This window comes from Lutjanus erythropterus, chromosome 16 (assembly GCF_056507025.1).
Source record: "Lutjanus erythropterus isolate fLutEry1 chromosome 16, fLutEry1.hap2, whole genome shotgun sequence".
Classification (NCBI taxonomy): Eukaryota; Metazoa; Chordata; class Actinopteri; order Lutjaniformes; family Lutjanidae; genus Lutjanus; species Lutjanus erythropterus.
Window position 1 is genome coordinate 8,253,655 of NC_139332.1, and position 23,463 is coordinate 8,277,117.

The following is a 23,463-nucleotide window of genomic DNA, read 5'->3' on the forward strand; positions in this document are numbered from 1 at the left end:
TGCTTTCATACTGTACTATTTCATACTAACGTACTAATGTTTCAGATGTACAAATAAATCTCACCTACTGTTTTATCGTACCAAATTGAGTGTAAGGAATTTTGGATGTATCTAGTGGCTGAGTGTTGGCTAACACTACTAAAAATGCTAAGCTAGCAAAAATGCAAAGCCAACCAAGACGGTGAAAAAAGCCTCCAACATCAACTTATCCACTGTGTCGATTACGTTGTCGATGCCTTCCTTAAATTTTTGTTGTTCGTGGAAGGTTAAGTTAAACTTTTAAGGCGCTAGCTGCAGGTGTACTAACATTGGCATGTAAATTGGTACTTGCTTGAACTGATCAGTGCAGTCAGTACATTTAGAAGTATAGAGTTTGGCACCTAACCCTAATAGGCAGAAAAACACACCATTGCTCAGTTCAATACATTTAGGTGTTTTGCTGCTACAGCCTTGGTTGATCTGGTACGACCAATAGCTTATGATGGCAATGCTAGCTAATGTTAGCAAAATGCTGGCACATAGGCTAAATATTGCTGTGTCACAGAGTCAGCTTACTAACTTCTTGACTTAAAGTGCTGTTGACTAAATGCTAAACAGTATCATTTAGCATTATTTTCTAAGTTTATAAGTTACATAGTCTAGTTTTAAAGGATACCATTTAGATACCATTCCAATCAAAATAAGAATAATGTAAAAAGTATTATAACCTCTAATACTGCAAATCATATGGCAATTGCAATATCAGTTACCTGTGTTCTGTCATCATCAAAATGATGAACTCCAAAGCCATGTCACTCTGTTTTCTGTTGTCTTTCTATTTCTTGTTTGCCTGTTGGCTACATGCTACAAGACATTAACTTGAACATAAAACAGCTCATGCATTGTGGTTATAAATGTCGGTGAATGCCTTAATTGAACTGCTACTTTATTCCGTGCGTTCTCACTGATCACGTTGTTTGTATGCTCGTGGAGGTAATGCCTGTGTGGAGTCAGGCTGTTTGCTTAGGCTGTGCGTCGCTGGCCTGCTCCTAACACCGTCGGCTCATTACAGCAGGGGCTATTTTTAGTGCAGTGTGATTGAAATAGGGTCCTGGGGGGGGGGGGGGGGGGGGGGGGAGGGAAACAGAGAGGGTTGAATGGAGGAGACGCTCGGGGTTGGCCGTGGTCTGAAAAGGGAATCGGGGCGCGCAGTCGCGGTTTGCTAGTGTCGCTGAGACAATCGCTGCTCCTCAAGAGGATCATGTTGAGGCCATTAGTGCCACACAGGCAGCCACAGGATCACACAGCTGCATGGAACACAGCACTCGACGGCTCAAAAGAGAAAATGAACAAACGCTTTCCTGCTTTCAGTGTTACAGATACTCACCATAAGCTAATATAAATATGTCAGGTTATACTACGTTGTGTTTATAGCTGTGAAGCTATATGTCACCCATTTATATGTGTTAGATCTTAGTTTTTGGACAACAGTTGAACTCTGGCAATGTCAGGCTTTTTCTTTTCATTCAAGTAGTTGATAATAATTAAATGATAAAGCGACACCAGCCTCATCCTTTAACAAACAGGTGGAAAACAACAAGTGTTCTAGAGAAAACACTGGAAATGGCCTCCAGCCACCGTCTTTGCTCAAGAAATCTGACCGATTTCAGTCAATCAATTCAAATGAGATTCATATCAACGTGCTGTTTCTTTCATTCTGTTGCCAGCGCAGCGTGAGTCTGTCTGTTGCTGCTGCTCTTCCTCCACATCCAAAGCAGACTGGCTCTGCTGTTTATCTTCCAGGGAAGACAAATAGTTGGGAAAAATGGTATTCACAGAGGATATCATTTATTTAAATTATTTTAATTTCAGCTTTATGAAGTCCTCCATCATCAAAATAAGCATGCCAATTACATTAAGGTCAGTGTTTTCACGGTATCAGACGATTTACTGTAAGCTTTGTCTGTGGTAGAATGCATTTTGTTAGTAAACTGTAGCACCTCAATTATAGTATATAATAAGCTATAACATTAATGTTCATGCAGGAAATTAAATTCTGAACAATAACATCACAGACTACAAGTCTACAGCAAGTGGCTCTGTTGAATTGTACTCCAAAGCACAAAGCTGCTTTCAGCTAAAATGCTAACTCTAGCATGCTAACATGTTGATAAGCATCATATTTAGAGTGTTTGTCTGCTGACATTTCTAATTAGCCCTCAACACAACATACAGCTCGAGGCTGATGAGAATGTCGTTAAAGCAAAGTAAAATTTTGATTTGATGATGGCACCAGTTTTTATTCTTTGTTGGGCATTTTTATGCCTTTATTGGATCACGAGAAAATGACAGGAAATGAGGGCAGATATATGGAAAGTGACACGTTACAAAGGTTCCAAGGTGGAGGTGAACTGGGGATGCTGGTGGGAGCCTGGGAACCAGACGAATCTGCCAGCTTAGGGCTGCAACTAGCAATTATTTTCGTTGGAGTTGAAGCTATTGATTATTTTCTCCACTAAACTGATTTTTTGGTCTATAATATGTCAGAAAATGCTAAAAAAACAAACAAACAAAAAAACAAAACAAAAAAACAAACAGAACCAGACTAAGTACCAGATTTCTAGGCAGTCCATCAAATAACTATCAGAACGTTTCACTCAAAACCACAAATGTGAACCCCATGGTGGCACTAGAGGAAAAGTCAGGTGATCACCAAAGTTAGTTGGATTCATCTTCTGGTAACCTTGATTTTTTATTTATTTTTTTTAACCAGGTAAAATTTAGTGAGATCCACAATCTCTTCTTAAAGGAGACCTGCCAATAATGTCTGTAAAATATTTTTTTCCAGTCCATCCAGATTAGAAAAAAACTTTGACCAGCTTTTGGCGCTAGATTAAAAGTCAGGAGACCTTATGATTCATCCTCTGTGCACCATGAATCTCTGTAACAAATTCTATTGCAGTCTAATAACCAATAGATGTTGAAACACTGTATTTCAGGTTGGACCAACCAACATTACCAACATAACCAGCAATAGCACCATTCTGCAAGTGTGGCTAAAGGTAATAGCATTAAAATATGCGATGGCAAAGGGCAAAGGAAAAGATTTAAGTATAAGTAAGTAAGATGCCATGGATGTGGAATAAAGTCTATGCATTTTCAGAGAAGTGAAACTTTGGTATTAACGTGCTTGCTCTACAATAATAATAATAATCCTCTCAAATGTTTTCACCTCGCTTTGCTCAGTGTGCTGTGCTTCCGCCATTAGGTTGTAATAGGCCAGACGTCTGGCCAGCAGGCTCCGAATCATTCCACTTGGCCCTCTGCACCCCCGCAAGGGGGTATAAAAAGAGAAAATAATCAAGGAATCAGTGAAATTTGTTCTGGAAACGCTCAGCCAGTGCCTCCATCAGCAATATGTTGAGAGATGATATAGGCTGCATAGGAAGAAAAGCGGGACCTTGGATGCTCCTTTTTACCCCGCTTTAGCCCATTGCCTGAGTCAGCTAGTGCTCCCTCACCATAAACTGCCACTTTTAATTTCCCCATCCTTTGCCCACTTGGCTGCTTGTCCTGCGCCGCTCCCCCACCCTCCACAGAATACCTCTGAGTAATTCTGTGTGTCCACTTCCGTCCCATCAGTGTGGAGCGCGGCCAGCGAATCCCACCCACTGCATAGCCACCCACCCACCCACCACCCTCGCCTCTCGTTCTGTTTTTAGGACGAGACGCGTCGATTTCTGAATCATCTGTATGGAGACACCAGTAACACCCTCCCCACCCCTCAGGCCTTTCTCACCATTATACCTCCATTTCATTAAACAGCACAATAGCTGAGCTGCGGCGCATTTATTATTTCACCGTAATGACTTTTGTCGCATCGATCTTTAAAACACACCGGTTTTGCTGATGGAATGGCAGGATACACCATGTTGGCTGCAACCTCTGACCCCAATCACACTCAGTCTTTCATACACATGTTCGTTTGAAACACTGGTAGCAACTCAGGTTTTTTTCTTTTTCTTTTTTTCTTTTTTTTGGCTGAATCAGCCCCTCGAGGTAGTACACTGTCAAAGCAGCTTGATCTAAATTTATATCCTTCCCCTGTCCTTTTTGCAGACTTTGGAAGCCGTGCTGAACTTCAAGTACTCGGGAGGAGCAGGAAAAGTGGAGGGCTATTACAGAGAGCTGTCTCTGGGAGTCCATGTTGATGTGGAGCCGTCTGTTTTTTTCACCAGAGTCAGCACCCTCCCTGCAACCAGGTAACTCAGAATCAACCAGCATGAACCAAGTAGTATCAGTCTAGGAAAAAAATGACCATTTGCATGGTTTTACTCACTGCAAGCATTCTTTGATTTAATGCAACATGTCATTTTCCTACTGCTACAACCCATTCAGTCTGTGGTGTGTTGAAGTCAAGAGAGGTGTATTTGATTAAGTTGTTGAATGCAACAGTTCTGGAAAATTGCGCACAAATATTCGGGTGTAGGCGTTATCAACAGGTGCAGACCAAAATGCCTCAGGACATAACTGGACAGACCTACAACCAATCAGAGCAACAAAATGTGTGACTTAACACTGCATGACAGATGCAAGTTGGAGAGGTGCCAAGTCCCTTTTTTAAGGAAGAAGAAAATGTTGGATTGGTGACAAACAGCTTAACAGTACACTAAAATATGTTTCTGAAAATATTTTAGGAGGGAGTAACAGAATCCGCCTGGTTTGATAGTTTTATCTGACTTTCCTGAGCCTGGTTCGCTGCATTCAATATATGTGATGTGTGAAAAAAATCTTGTTTTGTGACACTCCTCTGTCAGTCAGAGTATCAAGTCTGCCCCAGCCGGCTAAAAAGAAATGGTTATGATTGGCTGGAAGAGGTCCAGAATGGGTGGAAATCTTTATGAATGAAAGAGTGCCCAGACGTAACTGCCAGAGCAAATGAAACACGAGTTTGCATTTTTTTCTGATTGCCAGGCTAATTGCACCCGACATTGAAAGTGAAAGTATGTAAAGAGCTGTTGTTTTTAGCCTTTCGGCTATTAAAGAGCAGCAGTCCAGAAGTTTTTGAAAACTACCACCTGTAGCCTTCTCAGAAAGTTGTTGATTAGAGATGCGCCTATTTCAATTTTCTTGGCCAATTCCAATTTCCGATTTTTTTAAGGGTCTGACCTGCCAATTCCAATTTTCAGTTTTTCTAAGAACTGTAATTGACAGCATTCACAAACATTCTTTGCAACTTTTCTTGTAAAAATTAAATTGGATGTTCATAATAAAACACTGACTATTAAATATTAATTAAATACTATTTTACACTTTCTCCAAAGTCCTCCAGGTTACAGCCAGGCCTTATTATAGTTTTATTTTAAGATTATGAATAGGGGGGACGCGATTTCACATGATCTCCTGTGGAAGCAGATGTAAACAAACCTGACATGAGACTGACATGGTGCAACAGTTTGCTGCAGTAAAACTTTGCTGTGAGAAACACTGACACAGCAGTTAAACGAGCCTGGATGAGAAAATGTTTTAGGAGACACAGGTTGTTTATTCTTCAGCCAGAACAGGAGAGGCCATCTGATGAACGTAGGTCCAATAATAAATCCTTTTAGCTCTGTTTTGGTTTTTACCAGCTCTTGAGGGAAACGTCTGCCTCTTTAGCTAATAGATTCTACACTACATTCACCATTTAGTGGTCAACATTGTCTGTATTTTGCAAAGCATGCACTGCTTTTGTTTATTAAAGTAGAGTTGCCTACTGGTAAATCAACACAATGATCAAGGAGAGGTGTAAGAGGCCCTGCAGAGCTGAGCAGAATTATTATGACTATGGGGTTTTCTCTTGTTTTGTAGTTCCATTATTTTACTGCACTTGTCAAAGAAAACTACTCCCATCATCCTCCACCATGCACAAAGTGAAATAACCTTGTGTAAGAAGGGCTATTTTTCTCATGTCGCAAGGTTTGTTCTTGAAATCCAGTCTGTATTATTCATATTTAATGGTCTTTGCTCAGCAGTGATAGGTGAACTGTTGCTCTGAAAACAAAGCGTTTTAGTGACTTTACTCCTTTGGCACAGCAGCATTAGTCCATTGGTAACAGCGCAGTAATTGCTTCCGTTCTGTTCAGTGCTTCTCCCTCAGTGTCTCTAATCTGATGAGCCTATAACCCTGCATGCCATTTTTGTGTGTTTTTATTTGTTAATTAAACCCAGCCGTTGTTAGATAAGATGGCAATATCACTCAACCTTCGTTGGAGCAGCAGAGAGGCTACGGGAAATCTACCTCACAGTCGCTCTTGTCCCAATAATTGGTGATAAATCTCAATTCTAAAGCTCCATTTTATCCCATATTCGATACAAATGCAGCTTTTTTTTTTCTCTCTCTCTCTCTCTCTCTGGAGTGGGTGAAGAGATATCGACCTTCTCTTTAACCACTGCAGCAACACTCTCACTATGACATTACTGCTATCAAAACCACAAGACTTAGGAATGGTATTTTCACTGGCAGGTCAGATAGTGTCAGACGTGAATGGATATTAAATGGATACTCAGTCTTTTCTCATGCTTTCACATCCTGCTGTCACGCACATACACATACGTTACTGTAGACACACACACGCACACTGCCTGTGTCTCACTTCACTCCACTTTTCAGCTCCCCAAACCCAGAGCGAAGGAGACAGATCGTAGCCGAGTAATGGCCACTTGAGGTGAATCATTAGCTGTAATAATATCTGCAGTTAAAGCCATCCATCTCGGCTCAGCGCTGATATATATGCATACATAGAGATGCTGTAGTGGCTGCTATACCATCACAACACCTCCACCCCCACCCCGCCACCTCTCCTGCACCCTAAGCACTTTCTGCCTCATCACACTGACATACAGTATCTAGCTTTTTCAAGCAAATCTTTAAACATTTGCTAGAATTTAGATCTTTGAGAGGTTTAAGAAGACGGCCTGCAGGTATTTCAAGTCAACGTTATTTTATTTGTACGGCTCAATATTAATTTGAGTGACTTTTTTTTATAGGGCCAGAGTTCTTATGGGCGCTGGACATCCTTCAAAATTGCTTGAATTTTAATGTAGTGTTTGAAAAGGTCTTGGATCTTGGATATAGTATGTAAAACTGCTTCAAATAGTAATTGCATTTCTGTCACACTCTCTGACTGAACTGTTTGCATTTTAGGTAAAAAAAAAAAAGTCAGGGAGAGACTTAATTTCTTTTGTTTCTTGCACAAATTAAGACACTCGAGTCTCGCTCACCACTCAACACTCCAAAGGTCCAAAGGTCCCTGTTTCAATGAGTGTGATAATGAAAAATGAAAAAAAGAAAGAAAGAAAAGTATTTAATTGAAACTGATGTAATTTGTCTAGTAATTGTTTGTGTGATTGTTTTTATATTATCTCTGCCAGGTTATATAGGATTTACAGCTGCAACTAATGATCATTTTTTACTGTCGATTAATCTGCCGATCATTTTCTCCACTGATCAATGAGTTGTTTGGCCACTATAATGTCAGAAAATGGAGAAAAAATGTTGATTAATGTTTCCTGAAGGACAAGACGATGTCCTCAAATGTCCCGTCTTTTCCACAATGACAGACAATTATGATAACCAAACAATTGTTTTTGTGAACATCACTTAAAATTACTATTATTAGTAAGTGCTTATTTGATAATGTTTGTTTGCAAAATCCAAATGATTATAATGAGAGGAAGGTGAAAATATAAACACATATAAATATCTAATTTTCCACTCTAAATTTATCTTAAAATGACATTTCAGCCTTTTATTAATTTATTTAACAGTGTGTTTGTGATTGTGGTGAAATAATGCAGATTATATGATTAAATTCAATAGAATAATGATCGAAGAATTCACAGATGCATTTTCTTCAAATTTGATACATACAACACAATTTTACTACAAAATAAGCTACAAAATATTAAGTAATTAAAGGTTGTTTCAATACAGTAAATATTAACATTGAACTGTCAGTAACAATGTAACTTATTCTTATGTTAACTTTTTCAACATTAGCAAAGATTTCCTTGACAAAAATGTGTGTGTTACGTGAAGGCAGCCATGTTGGATTTTGCACTCAGGCCAGCTGCTGCCTGCGGTGCTCTGATAATCCACCAGAGGGCAGAGGACGCGTCTCAGATTGCATACAAGACGTTTTTCAGGAAAGTAATGACCAGAAAGTCTCAGAAAGTTGTGCCCGAAAAGAACACTTCTTCTGATTTGACAGACTGATAAGCTTTTACCTGTCAGCTGTAGTTTTCTTATTTTGCCGGTTGTGATTTATGTCTACATCTGTCAGTGACCCATCATGATAAGATAATATGTTAATTACACTGTAGGAGAGACTTTATGTTCTGTGCAATTAGGTAGAGAAAAATATGTTCATATCTCTGCATCACAATCTGAGAAAATGGCTTTTTATGTAGGCTTTTTATTAGAAAGTTCTTGTTTAGCTACTTGTGTGTGAACATGATTTGCATTTGAAAGGTTGCCTCGTGTTGGTAAATGAATTAGGTTACCTAAGTCACGCCCCCTCTGGTGGATCACCATAGGACCTAACTACAGAGAAAATATGAATTGTAGTCTATGACAAGAGACAAATTATTTTTTGACCTCATGTGCCATGAATCACAAATATGTTTACCAGTTTAAAATTTTACAATCATGATTTTCTCCTACCAAAACTTAACGTTAGTCGCTAAGCTACCATGCGTGTGTTTTCGTACCCGTACGTAGTCACACAATAGCGGTTCCAACTCGTTCTTTCTCTTCGCGGCTGGTTAAAGCTCCAGGAGTCGCTGGATAGAACACTTCAGGTAAGACAGCGTTTCAGGGGGCAGCGAGATTTGTGTTGGTGATGTATATTGTGTGAGACAAGAGGTGTAGTTCACTTAGCAGACTCACACAGAATGAAACTTAACTTGGCCAAACCTACCATAAACAGAGACTTTCTTGACTTGTAAAATTTTGTTATAATATCTGAGTAAGTTGTGGCACAGTTCAAAGTTGATCAAGAAATAATTTGTCTCTCGCCATAGACTGTCTTTTGGAAAAATGTTTGCATTCTTTTTAAGTAAAGTAAGTTTTGTATTGAAAGTCAAGTGTTGCATCAACTACCACAGAAGAATTTTCAGTGAACCGTAATCCTGCCAGCAGTCTGTGGAAGTGTTGTTCAGTAATAAGAAAAAAAAAATCCCTTAACCCCAGACAGTTCTGCATTATGGATAAAGCCTGTTTTCAGAACAACCTGCAGAAAAATGGCCCGCATGTTCAACAGCATGTTTTACTCTTCTGTTAAACACATAAAAATATGTTTCGAGTCATGACGACTGGACTTTGCACTGACACTCACATTAAGAAGTCTGTAGAATTTAATCACAGTCTTTCACACATCCAGTTTTCACAATCTCACGCTTTTCACCAAAGATTCATTCATCATTTATTAGAATTTCCTTTGAATTTCCCCCCTGGGGAGATGCACATTAAAGTCCTGTAACACACTTTACTTGTTGAGATAAGTACTATTGAATTTCTCCTTGGCTGCGAGTTAAAAGAGAATTTCAAAGTGGTTGTATGAAATTTCTCAGTAATACAGTAAGTTATCCTTTCGATCTGTTTTGTTTCTCTGCGTCTTGCTTCCTCCCTCTCTTCCTATCTGTCCACCCAGAGATTGGTGGATCTACCCTCCCATTTCTCTGCCTCTCTCCCTCTGTAAAAAGAAACGACATACATTTACTGTTTGAAAGTCATTTTCCTTTTTCCAGTGTGTGATTTAGCCATGGAGTCCTCATATCCTAAAACATACAGTGGCACAGTACAGTTACAGTATCATCTCTGGATTCCTAACATCTCCTTTGTACTTTTGTACCGCCTCATTCTCTTTTTTATCCATTCTTTTTCTTTTCCTTGTCTCATTATCTTGCCCCACATAGCTTTTTCTCTATCTACTCCACTTTACTTACAGTCTATCTCTTTCATCTGGAGTTTTTCCTCTACTCTCGCTGCTCTTCTTTTCATTTGCTCTTAATGTCTCTTTCTCTTTATCCTCATTTTAAACATGTCTCTTACTGTAAAACCATTGTCCCAATCTTTCTGCTCGTCTCTCTCTAACTTTTCCTCCCTCACGCTCTTATTTTCTTTCTTTATCTTTACACTATTCCTACTTCAAATTCATGTAATACTCTGTATAGGATATTGCTATGTGGAAATCATTATCTAGTTTTCTGATTCAAATAAATCTGAATTGTTGAAAGGCATATTTGACTTTAAAGGGACAGTGCACCCCAAAATTAAAGACAGATGTCTGCTTTTTTCCCAATATATTGGGACTAAATGGTAAATAAGTCCTGTGTTGCTCCAAGCACCAAAAAATACATTTGAAAAATTCAAAGCCAGTGTCTGTTTCTAAAAATCATGACCTGGTTACTTAAGATAATCCACAGAGCTTGTTGTGAGCCAAACAGTTTTTCATTTTCCTGGTTTGACACGTGACAGTTGAAGCTTTTAGTGTGTTTTGGCCTTAAGTCACCTTAGAATGAGCTAAGTCCTCTTCCACAATGTCCTCTATGTTGCACCACCATGTTTTTACAGTAGCCCAGATTGGACAAACCAAACCAAGGCTCCAGATGTGGCCTTTAAAACTTTATCACAAGTTCAGTGTCCACTGTAGTTTCTCCTACATGCTTGGAACGGGAAGGTGAGACAAAGTATTTGCAATTTGCAAGCTCAAGGCTAGATGTCACCAAGTCCTACATACTAGTCCTTTAATGGGAATATAAATGACCACCATCTGACTGCAACAGTTTAATTCACTAACCTTAGTTTAAAATTGTTTTCTACATTTATATTGAGGAAACCTGTATAAATGTAGGCAACATTTCTGCTTTGTATCTTTCACCAACATTTTGCATTAAACCAATATTAACATCCTTCATATCATGACATTTAAATGCATTTATATTCCAAAAGAAGAGAAAAACAACAACAAACATTTAGCCTTTTTTCTTTTTTGCCCACTGCATCATTTTAAGGCACTCATAGCCAATCATACCGGCTCCATTCCACCCCTTTTAAAGGCACTGCTCTCCCAACCGTGACACACTGCTCCTCCCAGGAGGAAGCTTATATTCTTGTATGGAGGTGCAAAGTGCAAATACATGGTGCAGATGGTCTCATTTTAATTTAACCTTTACAGGTCGCATGGACTGATTAATTCCCATCATGACTCTGTTTATGATCTGCGACATGTGGATTTTATTACGGTTCCATCACTATGAAATTTTACCAATACAGGTATACAAACAGCAGTTATTTTACTGTGACACATAATGTGGTTCATCATATGCAGGCCGACATCTACTGCAGCTGCAAATGTTGCCGCTGTAAATGTTTATGAACAAGCATATTGATGAATGTTTAAAGAGATGGTTCTAAAGGATTTAATCATTATTGTTATTCATAAAACTAAAAGTATCCCATACCTTCAAAGATATCACTGCTTCCAACTCTCCTCATGGTTTTTCCCCTTATGCAATGCAAAATATAAGCATCCAGTGTGATGTTCACAGCAGCACAGATGTTTGTTTAAGCATTTAGCAACAGCCTGGCGCTGATTGTGTAAGATTTAATCCAGGTAACCGGTGGATTTGATGTGTATAATCAGACTTTGACAACGTGCATCGCTCCAATTAGGCACTGTCAAAGGAACATATACGTGCCGCCTTCAGATGGTCGTGTAGGGAGTTGATATCCTGAAGGGGGAGGCCTTCATACATGCCAGCTGTTGTGGCTGACAGATGCTGGTGGAATTCTTTGTTAATCCGCCATAATCAGAGGAAAACCATTTTTGTCAGCTCTCAACTGAACAGTGCATGGTGAAATTGAAACAGTCAGGCAAAATATGAATGAAAGTTTCTTAGGGAGACTTTGGGGGAGGTTTGTGGGTTTAGCGTTGTCACCAAATAAAGGGACAAAAATTGCATGGAACTCGTCTGTGCTGTTGTGAAGGCACAGTTGCACAGTTGACTCACTCTAAGCTGGCAGCTGGCATAAAATGCGGTTAATCTTTGCACCAAAATTACAGTGCGCTGCCAGATTGTCGGTGACACTTCCCTTGCTGTGGTTCCCCTCCAACGACGTGTCACTAAAATATCCAACAAAAAAAAACTGCACCGTAAGAAAATGCAGCTTCACAATCGAGCAGCTTGTCTCACTGTGTGCCACTGTGATCTGTCTTTGTCCTGCTCCCTGCTTCTTTCCACCCGTCGGTCACTCTGCTGTTTAATGCCCAGTGAGACCAGAGAATGGCACAGAGAGAGCAGGTGAGAGTAGCTGGTCCACCTTAAGCGAGTCCTGGCCAAAGTTGTCTCTACCTTCAGGGCTAACCCCCTCTTTACTTTAATCACTGGACCGCTACGTCCACAGTTCTGCTAACTTTATACTCACTGTCTCACACTCTGTGCTCTGAGTTATTCCAAGAAGTTCAGTACTTCTATAACGTGTTTAAGGTTTTAAAATTCTCAAAAATACATTTAAAAAAGGTCTGCACTGCAAATACAGCCCTACTAGAAAGAGGGAAAATATTTCTAAAAATAATTAAATTGTATTGTTGTAAATAAAAAAAAATAGCCAATGTAGTAAGCCAGTTTTGCTTGGCTAGAATTTTTAAAAGTAGTTTATAAATCTAGCCTCTTAAACACCATAATGGGCCTTTAAACTGTGGAAAAAGTTCATCTTTTCTTTTAGGTGACTTTAAGAATTTCTATCTTAAGTTAAGGTTTGTAGTTAGCAAAACCAGCTATAATAAGACACTTTTTCTTGAAACAGAATATTTTGATTTCCTTTTTTTAATTAAAACAATTTGGGAAAAACTAGCTGATCCATGAAAAACATGGACAACATTAAGTTCACTATTCAGGGAGAGGGAGAGGGAGAGGGAGGGAGGGAGGGGGAGAGAGAGAGAGAGAGAGAGAGAGTGAGAGAGAGAGAGAGAGAGAGAGAGAGAGAGAGAGACTCAAACTGAAAGTTGTTTATAAAGTCACCACAGTTTTCTGGGAGTAATAACAATCTTTCATGTTTTCAATATCTGATAATGATGATGCTCTCAGGCTTTGGCTGCATCACTTAACCAAATCATCAATCATGCATTTTAAAATTGAGATGTGGAAATGGTCTTGCTCTTAAAATAAGAAAAACAACCTTGTTTCTCTGCTGGGATATTATGCACACCATTGTTGTAGCTTGTGAAATATAGCTCAGTATTAGCTATGATATCTTATTAATAAAAAGTTGGATATATTTTCTTACAATTAGATTATTTTGCTAATGTAAAACTTGCTTGACAAGATAATTTTTCTTTTTAGAAAAAAATGGGACTTGTTTCCCCATAACGGGGCTTTTTTACTTTCCCGAAATGCCAGGTGGAAACCGTGAGCTGGAAGTTTGATGATATGCAGTACTGACTACGTGGCGAGCTTTTTTTTTCGACTGGTTAGCTAATCACTAACATGCTAGCGTCAACCAGCCACAATAGCCTAGCTGGCTGCATAACTGCCACCTAGCTAAGAAAAAAAAAAAAAAACTAGCTCACTAGCTCCAGGCGTGTCCCAGCTCCAGGTTGCTTTCTGGCTCTGGCTTTCTCATAGTGATTCTAACAATCTACAAGAGGAACTGAATCAACAGAACAGATTCTAGTTTGTTCAGTCTGTCTCTACCTGCTGGTAGGTAGCATGCAAGACTGATGACTTTTGTCTAGTAAGCTGACCTTTCTGCTTTATCTGTGCTTAAACTGATTATTACACTTACATTATCTCAGATATTTCCAACAATGTTCAAACCCCCAAAACATCGTAATCTCACTCACAGCAACAATGAGTTTAATTTGGTCTCTTATCTATGGCATCACATGCCCTCTGCCCCCTCTAGTTGCTATAACTTCTAGGGAAAGACGGTAAACGTGACTAAATGTAATGTGAAAAATACTTTAATACATTACCTTGACCTTGTGGTTGTTTAATAATGAAGACAACAACTCTGTGATCCATGCTGCCTTGCAACATCATCAAAGTCCATCTTCTGTTATCGTAGAGACCTGTAGGAGCAGAAATGACACACTGTGGGTTAAATTATGTTTAGTATTCCTGCATTTTCCAGGAAAAAAATGTAAATGTCAGATTGTCCAAAAGAAATTTCATTGTATTGACCATAATGCACTGCCCTGGATAGCTCTTACAGTGTAATCCACTACAGCATCACTAATACAAGCCCTTAAAAATGTCTGTAGTGCTTACAACCTCAGTGAAACAGCCGTAAAAATAAGTAAAAACATTCCAAGTTTCAGATAGGAAGTATTTCTTACAGGGCTGCTGTGGTTGCATTACACTGTAACTCCTGTATCTCATTCTCTCTCCCTTTGTTTTTTCAGCTCTCTTTGACTCTCTGCACAGGCTTACTTTCTACTGTTTCTTCAAATGCTCTCTCCTCTCTCTGTCTCACTGTTTCTCAGCTCCTCTGTCCGTTCTTTTTCATCTCAAATCTGTTTCTTACCTTGTGCCTCCCTTCTATTGTGTCTCCCATGACTTCTTTCATTACATCACTCCATATCTCTCTCTCCCTCTCCCGCCGCCCTCCTCTGCCGCTCTCCTTGCTTCAGTATACACTTTTGCCTGCGAGCCTATGGCTCCTGCCATATATAGTAGAGATCTGACTTCTTTGCTTTCTCACATTTAGCCATATGTAAGGTGACAGATCTGTTAAAGAAAGTGACTGAGAGAGAGGATGTGTGAAATACTCAGTGATCCATACTTTACGAGGACCTGTTAAAATCCCATTTGCTTACCGTTGTGTTGCCCTGGAGAATGCATAGCTGTGCTGGGGGACATGAAGTGATCCTGTGCATCCCGTTTATTATCTAGAGCTTTGTGAGTAATTCTAACACTTTGCAGCTCCTATATGAAGGAACACCAACCCCCCCACCCCCCACCCCCGCTGCTCTGCTGCCCTCAGTCAACAGATGATGTCACTATAAACACTTGAACTACTGTCTTTCGTTTGACATCATGTCCTGTTAACTACCTAGAGTAGTGGTGTCAAACTCAATTTCATCCTGCGTCACATCAGGATTATGTTTTCTCTCAAAGGGCCGGATGTAAATGTAAGACTATGTAAATGTATCTGCTTGTTATCATATTATATAACTGCCTCTGCATTTGATTATCATTGATTTAGTAATATAATGTATATGCTTTAGTTTATAGTAATAACATAACAATTGTTATAAAACAGTTAGCTCTGACTAAGTAGTTTGATTGGATGAGAGACACTCCATGACTGCTGATACTGAGTACAACAGCACAGGGACTTTATCACTCTGCTTTACAGTGTTCTAATAACCATTAGCCTACATCGATGTTATAATGACTAACAGATAGAGACGACAGAGACAAAGAGGAGACAGGAGGCGTCTTGTACATGATTCAGGTCTTATTACTGTTGGATCACTGTCGCACACTTTTTAATCTGACGAAGAACATAGTGCTGGATACAAGAACAGCACTTCAAACAGGTTTTGATCTGTTAAACAGGGAGAATACCTGCACATACATGCAGATGTGCTTCTGTTACAAAATGATTTGCGTAAATGTACACATGGCTTATACAGGTCAATTATACAATTGCTTCCTGAACAGATTTCAGATCAGCAGATGGATTTATTTGTAGTTCAGTATTTGAAATCATGCTAAAATCACATATCTGCTATAATAAAGTCCTGTGGTTGGTACATTTGCTTTCAGACCACAAACAAACTGCACCAGAGTCTGTGTGGAAGCAGACCAAGTCTTAATTTTTCAAGCAGTCTCAGTCCGTTTGTTTGGTTCAGGTCTCAAAAATATAAACATCAACATTCAGCCTGTTAAAAAGAGCGAGCTGAAGACAGTCTGGAGGCAGTTTTGTGGATCCATTTGGACAAGTAATGGAGAGCTCTACTATGCTAATGTGTTGACCTACACAAAGTAGCTAGCAAGCTAATGTTTGTGTGCAGGAACATGTTTATGTGTCGCTAAGCAACAGCCAACTCCCAGTTCAGTTGCAGAACTATTTGTGTTGGCAGAGCCAACTGAATAAACAAACAAATCGTAATCCTGTGTGGCTTATTACTGTTAACTAATAAATAGAACTAGTTTAAATGTTGTATAAAACACACTGGAGGTCTTGCTGTTGGACTGAATATTATCAGGACTGGGATTATCTTCGCCTTAAATAACCAGCACTGAAAGCAGAAGTCGAGGAAAAATAATGGCAAGCAGACTTTCAAGTCTGCATCTATTACAATTTATTTAAAAAATGAAATATACGAATTAGTAGAACTATAAGTAATAAAGTCAAAATGACAATAAGAGTTATTTCAGTGTAGGTAGACTACAAAATGTACTGTATATTTGCATAAAAATGGAATTAAGACATTTTGCTTTACTGTTACTATTGACATTGAGACACTATATACCATATACTGACATCTCACAGCTGGATGACTTCACTGTGCCGATAACAAAATCAGGTTGCTTAATGGGACATGCAGTTTACAGACACCAAGCTTCTGTAACGCAGCATAGAATTGTATTTCACAAAAAAAATGAAGTTTGGCCTGCAGGCCTGGTGTTTGACATGTTATCTAAAACTGGGGGGTCGGGACCGCCAAGGGGCCCACAAGATGATTTCTAGGGGTTGCCTCATGATTATGGACAATAAAATAAAATAGCATATTTCAGCAAGCAGCACAGAAGGATATCCAAGTAGTGTAAAGACGTTCAACATGAGGGACAAAACATCTAAAAACTGTGCCAGAAAAACTCAAATCTATCTGCACTGGTAAATATTGTTGAAGTAGAAAGTGTGCTTTGGGGTGAACTGGCCCTTTAGTGAGTGGCTATGATTTGATTTTAATTCATTATTCGACCCGGTGCACATGCTGACAAGCCAGCAATTAGTTTTTAACAAATATCCACTTGTTATTGAATCTTTAAATGTGGGCATAAAAGTAGACTCAACTGTCCCTTATTGGCTCCTGTAGCTAAAAATATCCCCTCATTGGCAGCACTCTAAATCCAAGCGGGCTAATTGAGGCCATTAGATTTTGTGTGTCAGGAATATGTCACGTTTTTGTGTCAGAGCAGGGCTGCAAAATCAGCACTTATTGATTGCAGATTTGCAGAATTGACTGAAAATGTGGGCCTGGCTCCATTGATCTTTGCTTTTTTTTTTTTCTTGTCTTGCCTCCTCGCACAGTTTGTTCCATTTCTACCACCCACCACCTCACAATAACAGCGTCCCCGGTCCCAGCTAATGCCCAGCCTGTGTCAGTGGCTCGATTCGCTCTGTGTCGTCGATGCAGGGACAACAGATGCTCAGACTGTGGCCCTGGCATCCGTCTGCTTTGTATTGATGTCTTTTTGTGGTCTTGCCATAGAGATGTGCGGCGCCAGGTTTAGAGAGTCGCTCCACTGCAACAGAGTCCTCTTCAAATCAATAATAGCGAAATGCTGACCTCATGGTTCATTTGTTGGCGTGGCAGAGTCCTCAGAAATAGACAGTGGCATTCATTAACTCGCTTTGTGTATCCCTTTGGTACCTGAAATGATCAGTAGTAAAGGTCTTCTCTCTCCTTAAAAGTCATTTTCACATCTTAGGTTGCGCTCCTGAAAACACATCTGCCTCACACACTTCCAGGATTATATATTTTTAAACACATGCAGCACATGCAGCCAATGCTTGTGCATCATCAAATGCACATAAGGCAGCAGTATTGATGTTTCATTGATGGATGATTTGTTTTGTACACTAGAAGCAGAAGGCGCAGGTTCGATATGTGTTCACTTTGAAACACTTGGGATAACTTTGCTCCCTCTCTGCCTCGCTCTGCTCTTAAATAGGAATTTAAAAATTCACAGACTGAAATGGAGACAAGTAGTTTGAAACCCTATTGGCGGTTTTGAATTATTTATTTAGCTTAGATCTCGGTGCCCTGGGTAGCAGCTCAGCAGAATACTTATCAAAATGATTCAGTGTCGTGATTCAGTTCCCTCTAGTTCAAAAACACAATCTTCAGCTTTTGTCTACAGACATTCTCTGGCAGTCTCAGCAGCGACAGTTCTCGAATGAAGTTGTCCCTCAGTGTTCAGCATCATTTCAGGCTCACACTGTGGAAAGTCTTATCAGAAGGTGCAAATCCGCACTGTCTGTGCCTCTTTCCCCAGCTCTTTTCCCTCAGTTTATCTCGGGTACTTAGTGCATGAGCAATGAGCCGGGGTTTCTTAACTGGGAGGTCTGATTGATCACCTCAGCTAAACGCCCCGGCCCATAAATCAGTACCTCGCCCCACTCAGCCCGTTAATCACGTCCGCCAACAAAGACAACGAGACAATTAAAGAAACATGGGTAGGCCTTAAAAAATATGCTCCTTTAATTGCCACAGCAGTTTATTAGGGACTTGGGCAAACTCAACTTAAGCATCCATTAACCCAGAGATTTAAGAGGGAAGAAGCTTGCAAGAAGTGGGGGTGGGGGGGCTTAGTTTGACCTGGGAGGATGATGGGGTGATGGACAGCATTTCATTTGTACAAAGGACACGTTGTTACATCAGTTCTTTGCTTTTGCAGTCTGATTCTGCTTATCATAATTGCTTTGGAGCATTTTAAATTTCTCTCCTTTTTAAATGTGAGAGTTGTTTGAAAGTCTACACAGAGGAGAACCAAAGATTGTCTATAAAGTGTATTATTATAAATCATTCATGAATTTGTAGAATCATAGTCATAAACTTAAAGGGACAGTTCCTCCCAAAATCAAAAATACATATTTTTCCCCTGGCCTGTAGTGTTATTTATTCATGTATATTTTTGGTGTGTGATGCAGAGTTTTGAAGTTATTGGCCTCAGAGATGTCTGCCTTTTCTCCAGTATAACGTGATCCATACACTTTGTTGTGAGCAGTTTCATTTTTCTTTCTGCAATAACATTTTATTTTTTCTAATGTATCTTTTCATGTGTTTAGCACAACAAGCCGACTGTCACTAGCTTCCACTATACTGGTGGGTTGGCAGACATCTCTATGGCTGATATGTCCAAACTCCAAAATGGATAAATAGCACTACAGGCCAGGAGGAAAATACGTATTTTTGATTTAGAGGTGAACTGTCCCTTTAATGACTAAACAGCTATTCCAGGTGTACATATGCACAAGCTAGTTTCAAGTCCTACACTCTAAGTTCTGTATTAATCAAGTAATTACTCTTGTCTTAGTTAAAATAATAGGAGGAAAGACTTGAAAAATAGATATTTCCTGCCATGTTATCAAAAATATCAATATACCAAGAAATATAGATACTGAATATTTGAAATGCTTTCAAGACTCCTTTTTCACAGTATTGATACTCTGGTACCAGGTGCACTTTTTCTCTCTTTTCTCTTAGACAGCTGGTTGACACACACCTCTATTGTGCCCACACAGCCCCGCCTCCTCTCACTTACCCACAATGCTGTCTTCTTCTAGCTTGTTTCGTTTGCTGCATGTGTTGTCAAGTTAGAACCTCGTTATATCTATCTTTAGATAAAAATCTAAAATTTTATGTCCTCATTGTTGAGTCATTTTTTCCATGTGGTATCAAAAATGGTATCAAATATTGATATTTTTCAAGGTATTGTATTGAAATGATAAATTCCAATATCGTGACAACACTACTTTCCTGAAACAGTTATTTTCATTATTGATCGGTCTGTCTATCATTTTCTCCACTAATCATTGTTTGGTTTATAAAATATCAGAAAACATTAATCAGTGTTTCCCAAAGTCTGAGGAGATGTTCTCAAATGTCTTTTGTCCACAAGCCAGATTTTTTTTCAGTTTACTGTAGAGAGGAGTAAAGAACATTCAAGAAGCTGAAATCAGAGAATTTTGCCTTTTTTTCTTTTAAAAAAATGACTCAAACCAATTTATTGATTTTTAAAATAGTTTGCGGTTAATTTAGTAATTAACTTTCAGCTCTAGCAGCCCTATTGTTGCTACAGAGTCTGTGAATGCTGGCTTGTTTAGCATGTTTTACTGCCACGTCTTCCAACATCAACTGGAGAAACAGACGAGTCAACATCTGCCAGTGCCACAGATGAGATGGAGCTAAAAAGACTAATACACAAATGATCATGGATTTTAAGTTTATCTTACCTCTGCACGCCCAACTCCTGAAAACAAATATTGATACTATATGTAAAATGTAAACATCCTCCTCCTGTACACCTACACAAACTATTAATAAAACAGCAGTGTGGCTGCAGCGGACAGTCTGTTCTGTTTCTGAGATGTCCATTTCTTTCATCCATCATTACCAGAGAAAAAAAAACAAAAAAACACCTACTTGGGGGTTAAAATTAACTCTTTGAAAATCCAGCATCATCTCTCCTGTCTTGATCTAAATCACAAATTGGCCCTCTTATGATCTGCATGAGAAAAGCAGGCGCGGGATGATGTGGAGATGGCCTGCTCCAGCCGGGTCTGCGGGCCTGATGAAAGCGCCGCCACCTTTGATGTTATGACAAGGACTGATGAGTACTTTACACCGTGTCTTCTCTTGATCTCCTGCATTCGCCGCGTGCGTGTATGTGGCCGTGTATTTTTAGAAAGTAATTGTAACCTCATGCATAAAGTATAAACTCAGACATACACATTAACAAGTCATTATGCATAAGTTACATGGGCAGCAGACTCCCCTATAGAAAACCGGTGATGGTGAGCTTTTTGTTGCGCGTGTGTGCGTATAAATAAATGTTTGTCTGAAATGGTGCACAGGGCTGAATCACTATGAGTGCAAACTAAAATGCTATCCGTGATTTAAGTTTTTCTTTAAGTCTGTACACTCTTGTTTCTGTGTCTGTCCTCAGCACCCGCCAGTGTCATCTACTGCTCGACATCTTCAACCCAACAGAGCACGAGCTCACCGTCAGCGCCAAGAACAACCAGGACCTGGTCCTCCACGCCAGCGAGTGCCAGAGGTGAGTGGAAGAGTTCTCTTTCTACATACAGTTAGATATTGTCGTACCATGTCCCATATGGTGAGGACTCAAAGCAAAATGTCTTCCTGGTCTCAAATTTCTTTAGTTAATTTTAAGCAAAAATCAACCATTGTTTGAGCAATTCTTGCCTCAAATGTCTGAAGAAAGATCAAAGTAAACCCTGAGTTTACTGTAAAGCAACAATAAATGTGTGTTTTGAGTTTGTCACACCACAGAAATGTTATCAACCGCGACAAAAGGGCGTTAGAGCAGTTTACTCTGCTCTGAAACAGAGGGGACATGTCAACTTCACTGTCCTGAAACATGGACGCTCCGTCTAGCAGCTTTATTAGACTTGTTCATACATGTTGGAGCCACCAGAGCCAGAGGACGGTGACAGGATGGTGTTTTTTTTTTGTTTTTTTTCTTCTGTGTTGGGTTGTTGGAACTGAAGTGAGCTGAAGTCACTGACGGTGTGTATGTCAATGACCACCAGGGAGGGTGAGGGGAGGGTCGTTCATGAACATCATCAACATTCAGCTGTTTTTATTAACAATATGAACGCAGGCTGTGTTTCAGTGACACTACACTTCTAAATGGATTCTATTGACTAAAACAGCTTTAAAGATTCTGTGTTTTCTCCATAAACGGAATGACGACAGGCTTGTTCCCAAACTGTACCTCCACAACAAACAGACTCTAAGGATGGTGCACAAAATATTATTTGAAACTATGAATGCAAAGCTTTGATGCTACTATATTTACAGCATGTCTATATTTCTCCAGAATTTTAACTTATGCCTGCTTTAGGCCAATCATTTTTGGCTGTGCATCATCAGATACTAAATATTAAATGACTCATATCAGGAGTTTGGGCCAAAAAAAAACATGATCATGACATCTCTAGAGTTTAAGCTTTTCTGGTAATATTTGTTGCTTGTATAAAAAATATTCCAGCATTGAAACTGCACACTAATAAGCATCATATTCATAATAAATTGGGGGCAAACTTTGTTTACACCCAACCATGTAGGCGTGACAGCGTATATGCTCTAAAAGAGACTGATATGTTGGTTTTGCTATATCTGGCAAGTTGTAAATGGGACATTTATTGCCCCCGACATCTTTCATGATGGAGTTTTCTTTTTTTCAGCTTCAGGGGTTTTTCACTAGTCCATAAGGAGCTGCTAATTCACCTAAAAGAATTTTATTAGTCTGGTTTTCAGTTTTAGTGTCCTATGAGAGTCTAAATGCCTTTCCATAGAGTTTGTCTTCTCTGCCAGGGATAAAGAATTCTGCAGGAAATCTTAAATTTGTAGGACAATACGAGATCTGTTTGTTTGTTTTTAAAATCCCAAATTAGTCATTAGTCATCCCCTAATGTGTAATTTCCCCCTGACACGCAGATATACCTGCACACACATCATCACACTCTCTGGCTGTTTCTGTAGATTACCTCAGCCTCCCTCTCTCTTTCGCCGCTTGTCGTTTCACTGGAAAGTGGCAAATTATGATTCCTGTCAGCGCCGTCTCTCCGGTGCATCCTCGCCACAAGCAGAGGTACACTGTTGGTGACTCATAGGCCTTTCTCCACAGGGGTGGAATGTTATTATTTGAGGGGAATTAGGGGGTGGAAAAGGATCTTTTCAGACAGAGCCAAACAGCTCATCACTCAGCTCACTCCAAATAATCTTTCCTGTGCAGAAATGAACTGCTAAGATAAGCTTACCAAACATTTTGGAACTGTTATTTTCCCTAAAAAAGGACAACTTCAGAAGTGTCTAAAAGTAGTGCAATTTGACGAGGTACAGTGTAAGTGTTAGTTTGTAGTGTCAGGGAGTAGTGATGCTGCATGTACTATAGTGGAGCTGCTGGTATGAGGAGACACTGGAACTTTTGAAAGAAGAAAAAGCACATTTGTCCTTTTACAGATAAAAAAGTTGAATTCATAAGCAATAACATTACATTTAAATTCATTGGAATCAACTGCTCGTTTCTCATTAACTTAATATAAATACATATAACAGTTGAGATTCTCCAGAAGCCCATCTGTTTATGAATTAAACAGAGTGGAAACTTGCTGTGTGTGTCTTTGATGCATGTTAACATAAATCCTTTTTAAACTTTTCATTATAATGAAAACCATGCTAACCATGCATGACGAAAGTTAGTGCCAAATTCAGCCCCACTGAACTGGTTTGATACATTTAAAGGGATAGTTTGGATTTGTAGAATGGGGGTTGCATGAGGTATACAGTCAATGTATTAGCTACAGTGGACGGTGGTCGCCGTGCTCACAGTTTGGAGAAGCAGCTGGAGGATCGGTGTGGGAAGCTAAGCAATGTACTGCTGACAGAGTCGGCAACAAAACATATTTTAGCCACCTAAAAAAGGCCAACCTAAACAACAACAAAAAAAAAAACG

The 23,463-nt window shown here is 39.4% G+C and overlaps 1 protein-coding gene across 2 annotated transcripts in view; it reads left to right on the forward strand.

Annotated features, from left to right (window-relative positions):
• trappc9 (trafficking protein particle complex subunit 9) overlaps window positions 1-23,463 on the forward strand; it is a 285,018-nt gene that overhangs the window by 130,584 nt on the left and 130,971 nt on the right. For both annotated transcript variants that reach the window (XM_084738852.1, XM_084738851.1), the window contains 2 exons: window positions 4,099-4,241; window positions 20,929-21,039. In XM_084738852.1, coding sequence (XP_084594978.1) covers window positions 4,099-4,241; window positions 20,929-21,039 — 254 coding nt within the window. The remainder of the gene's footprint in view (window positions 1-4,098; window positions 4,242-20,928; window positions 21,040-23,463) is intronic.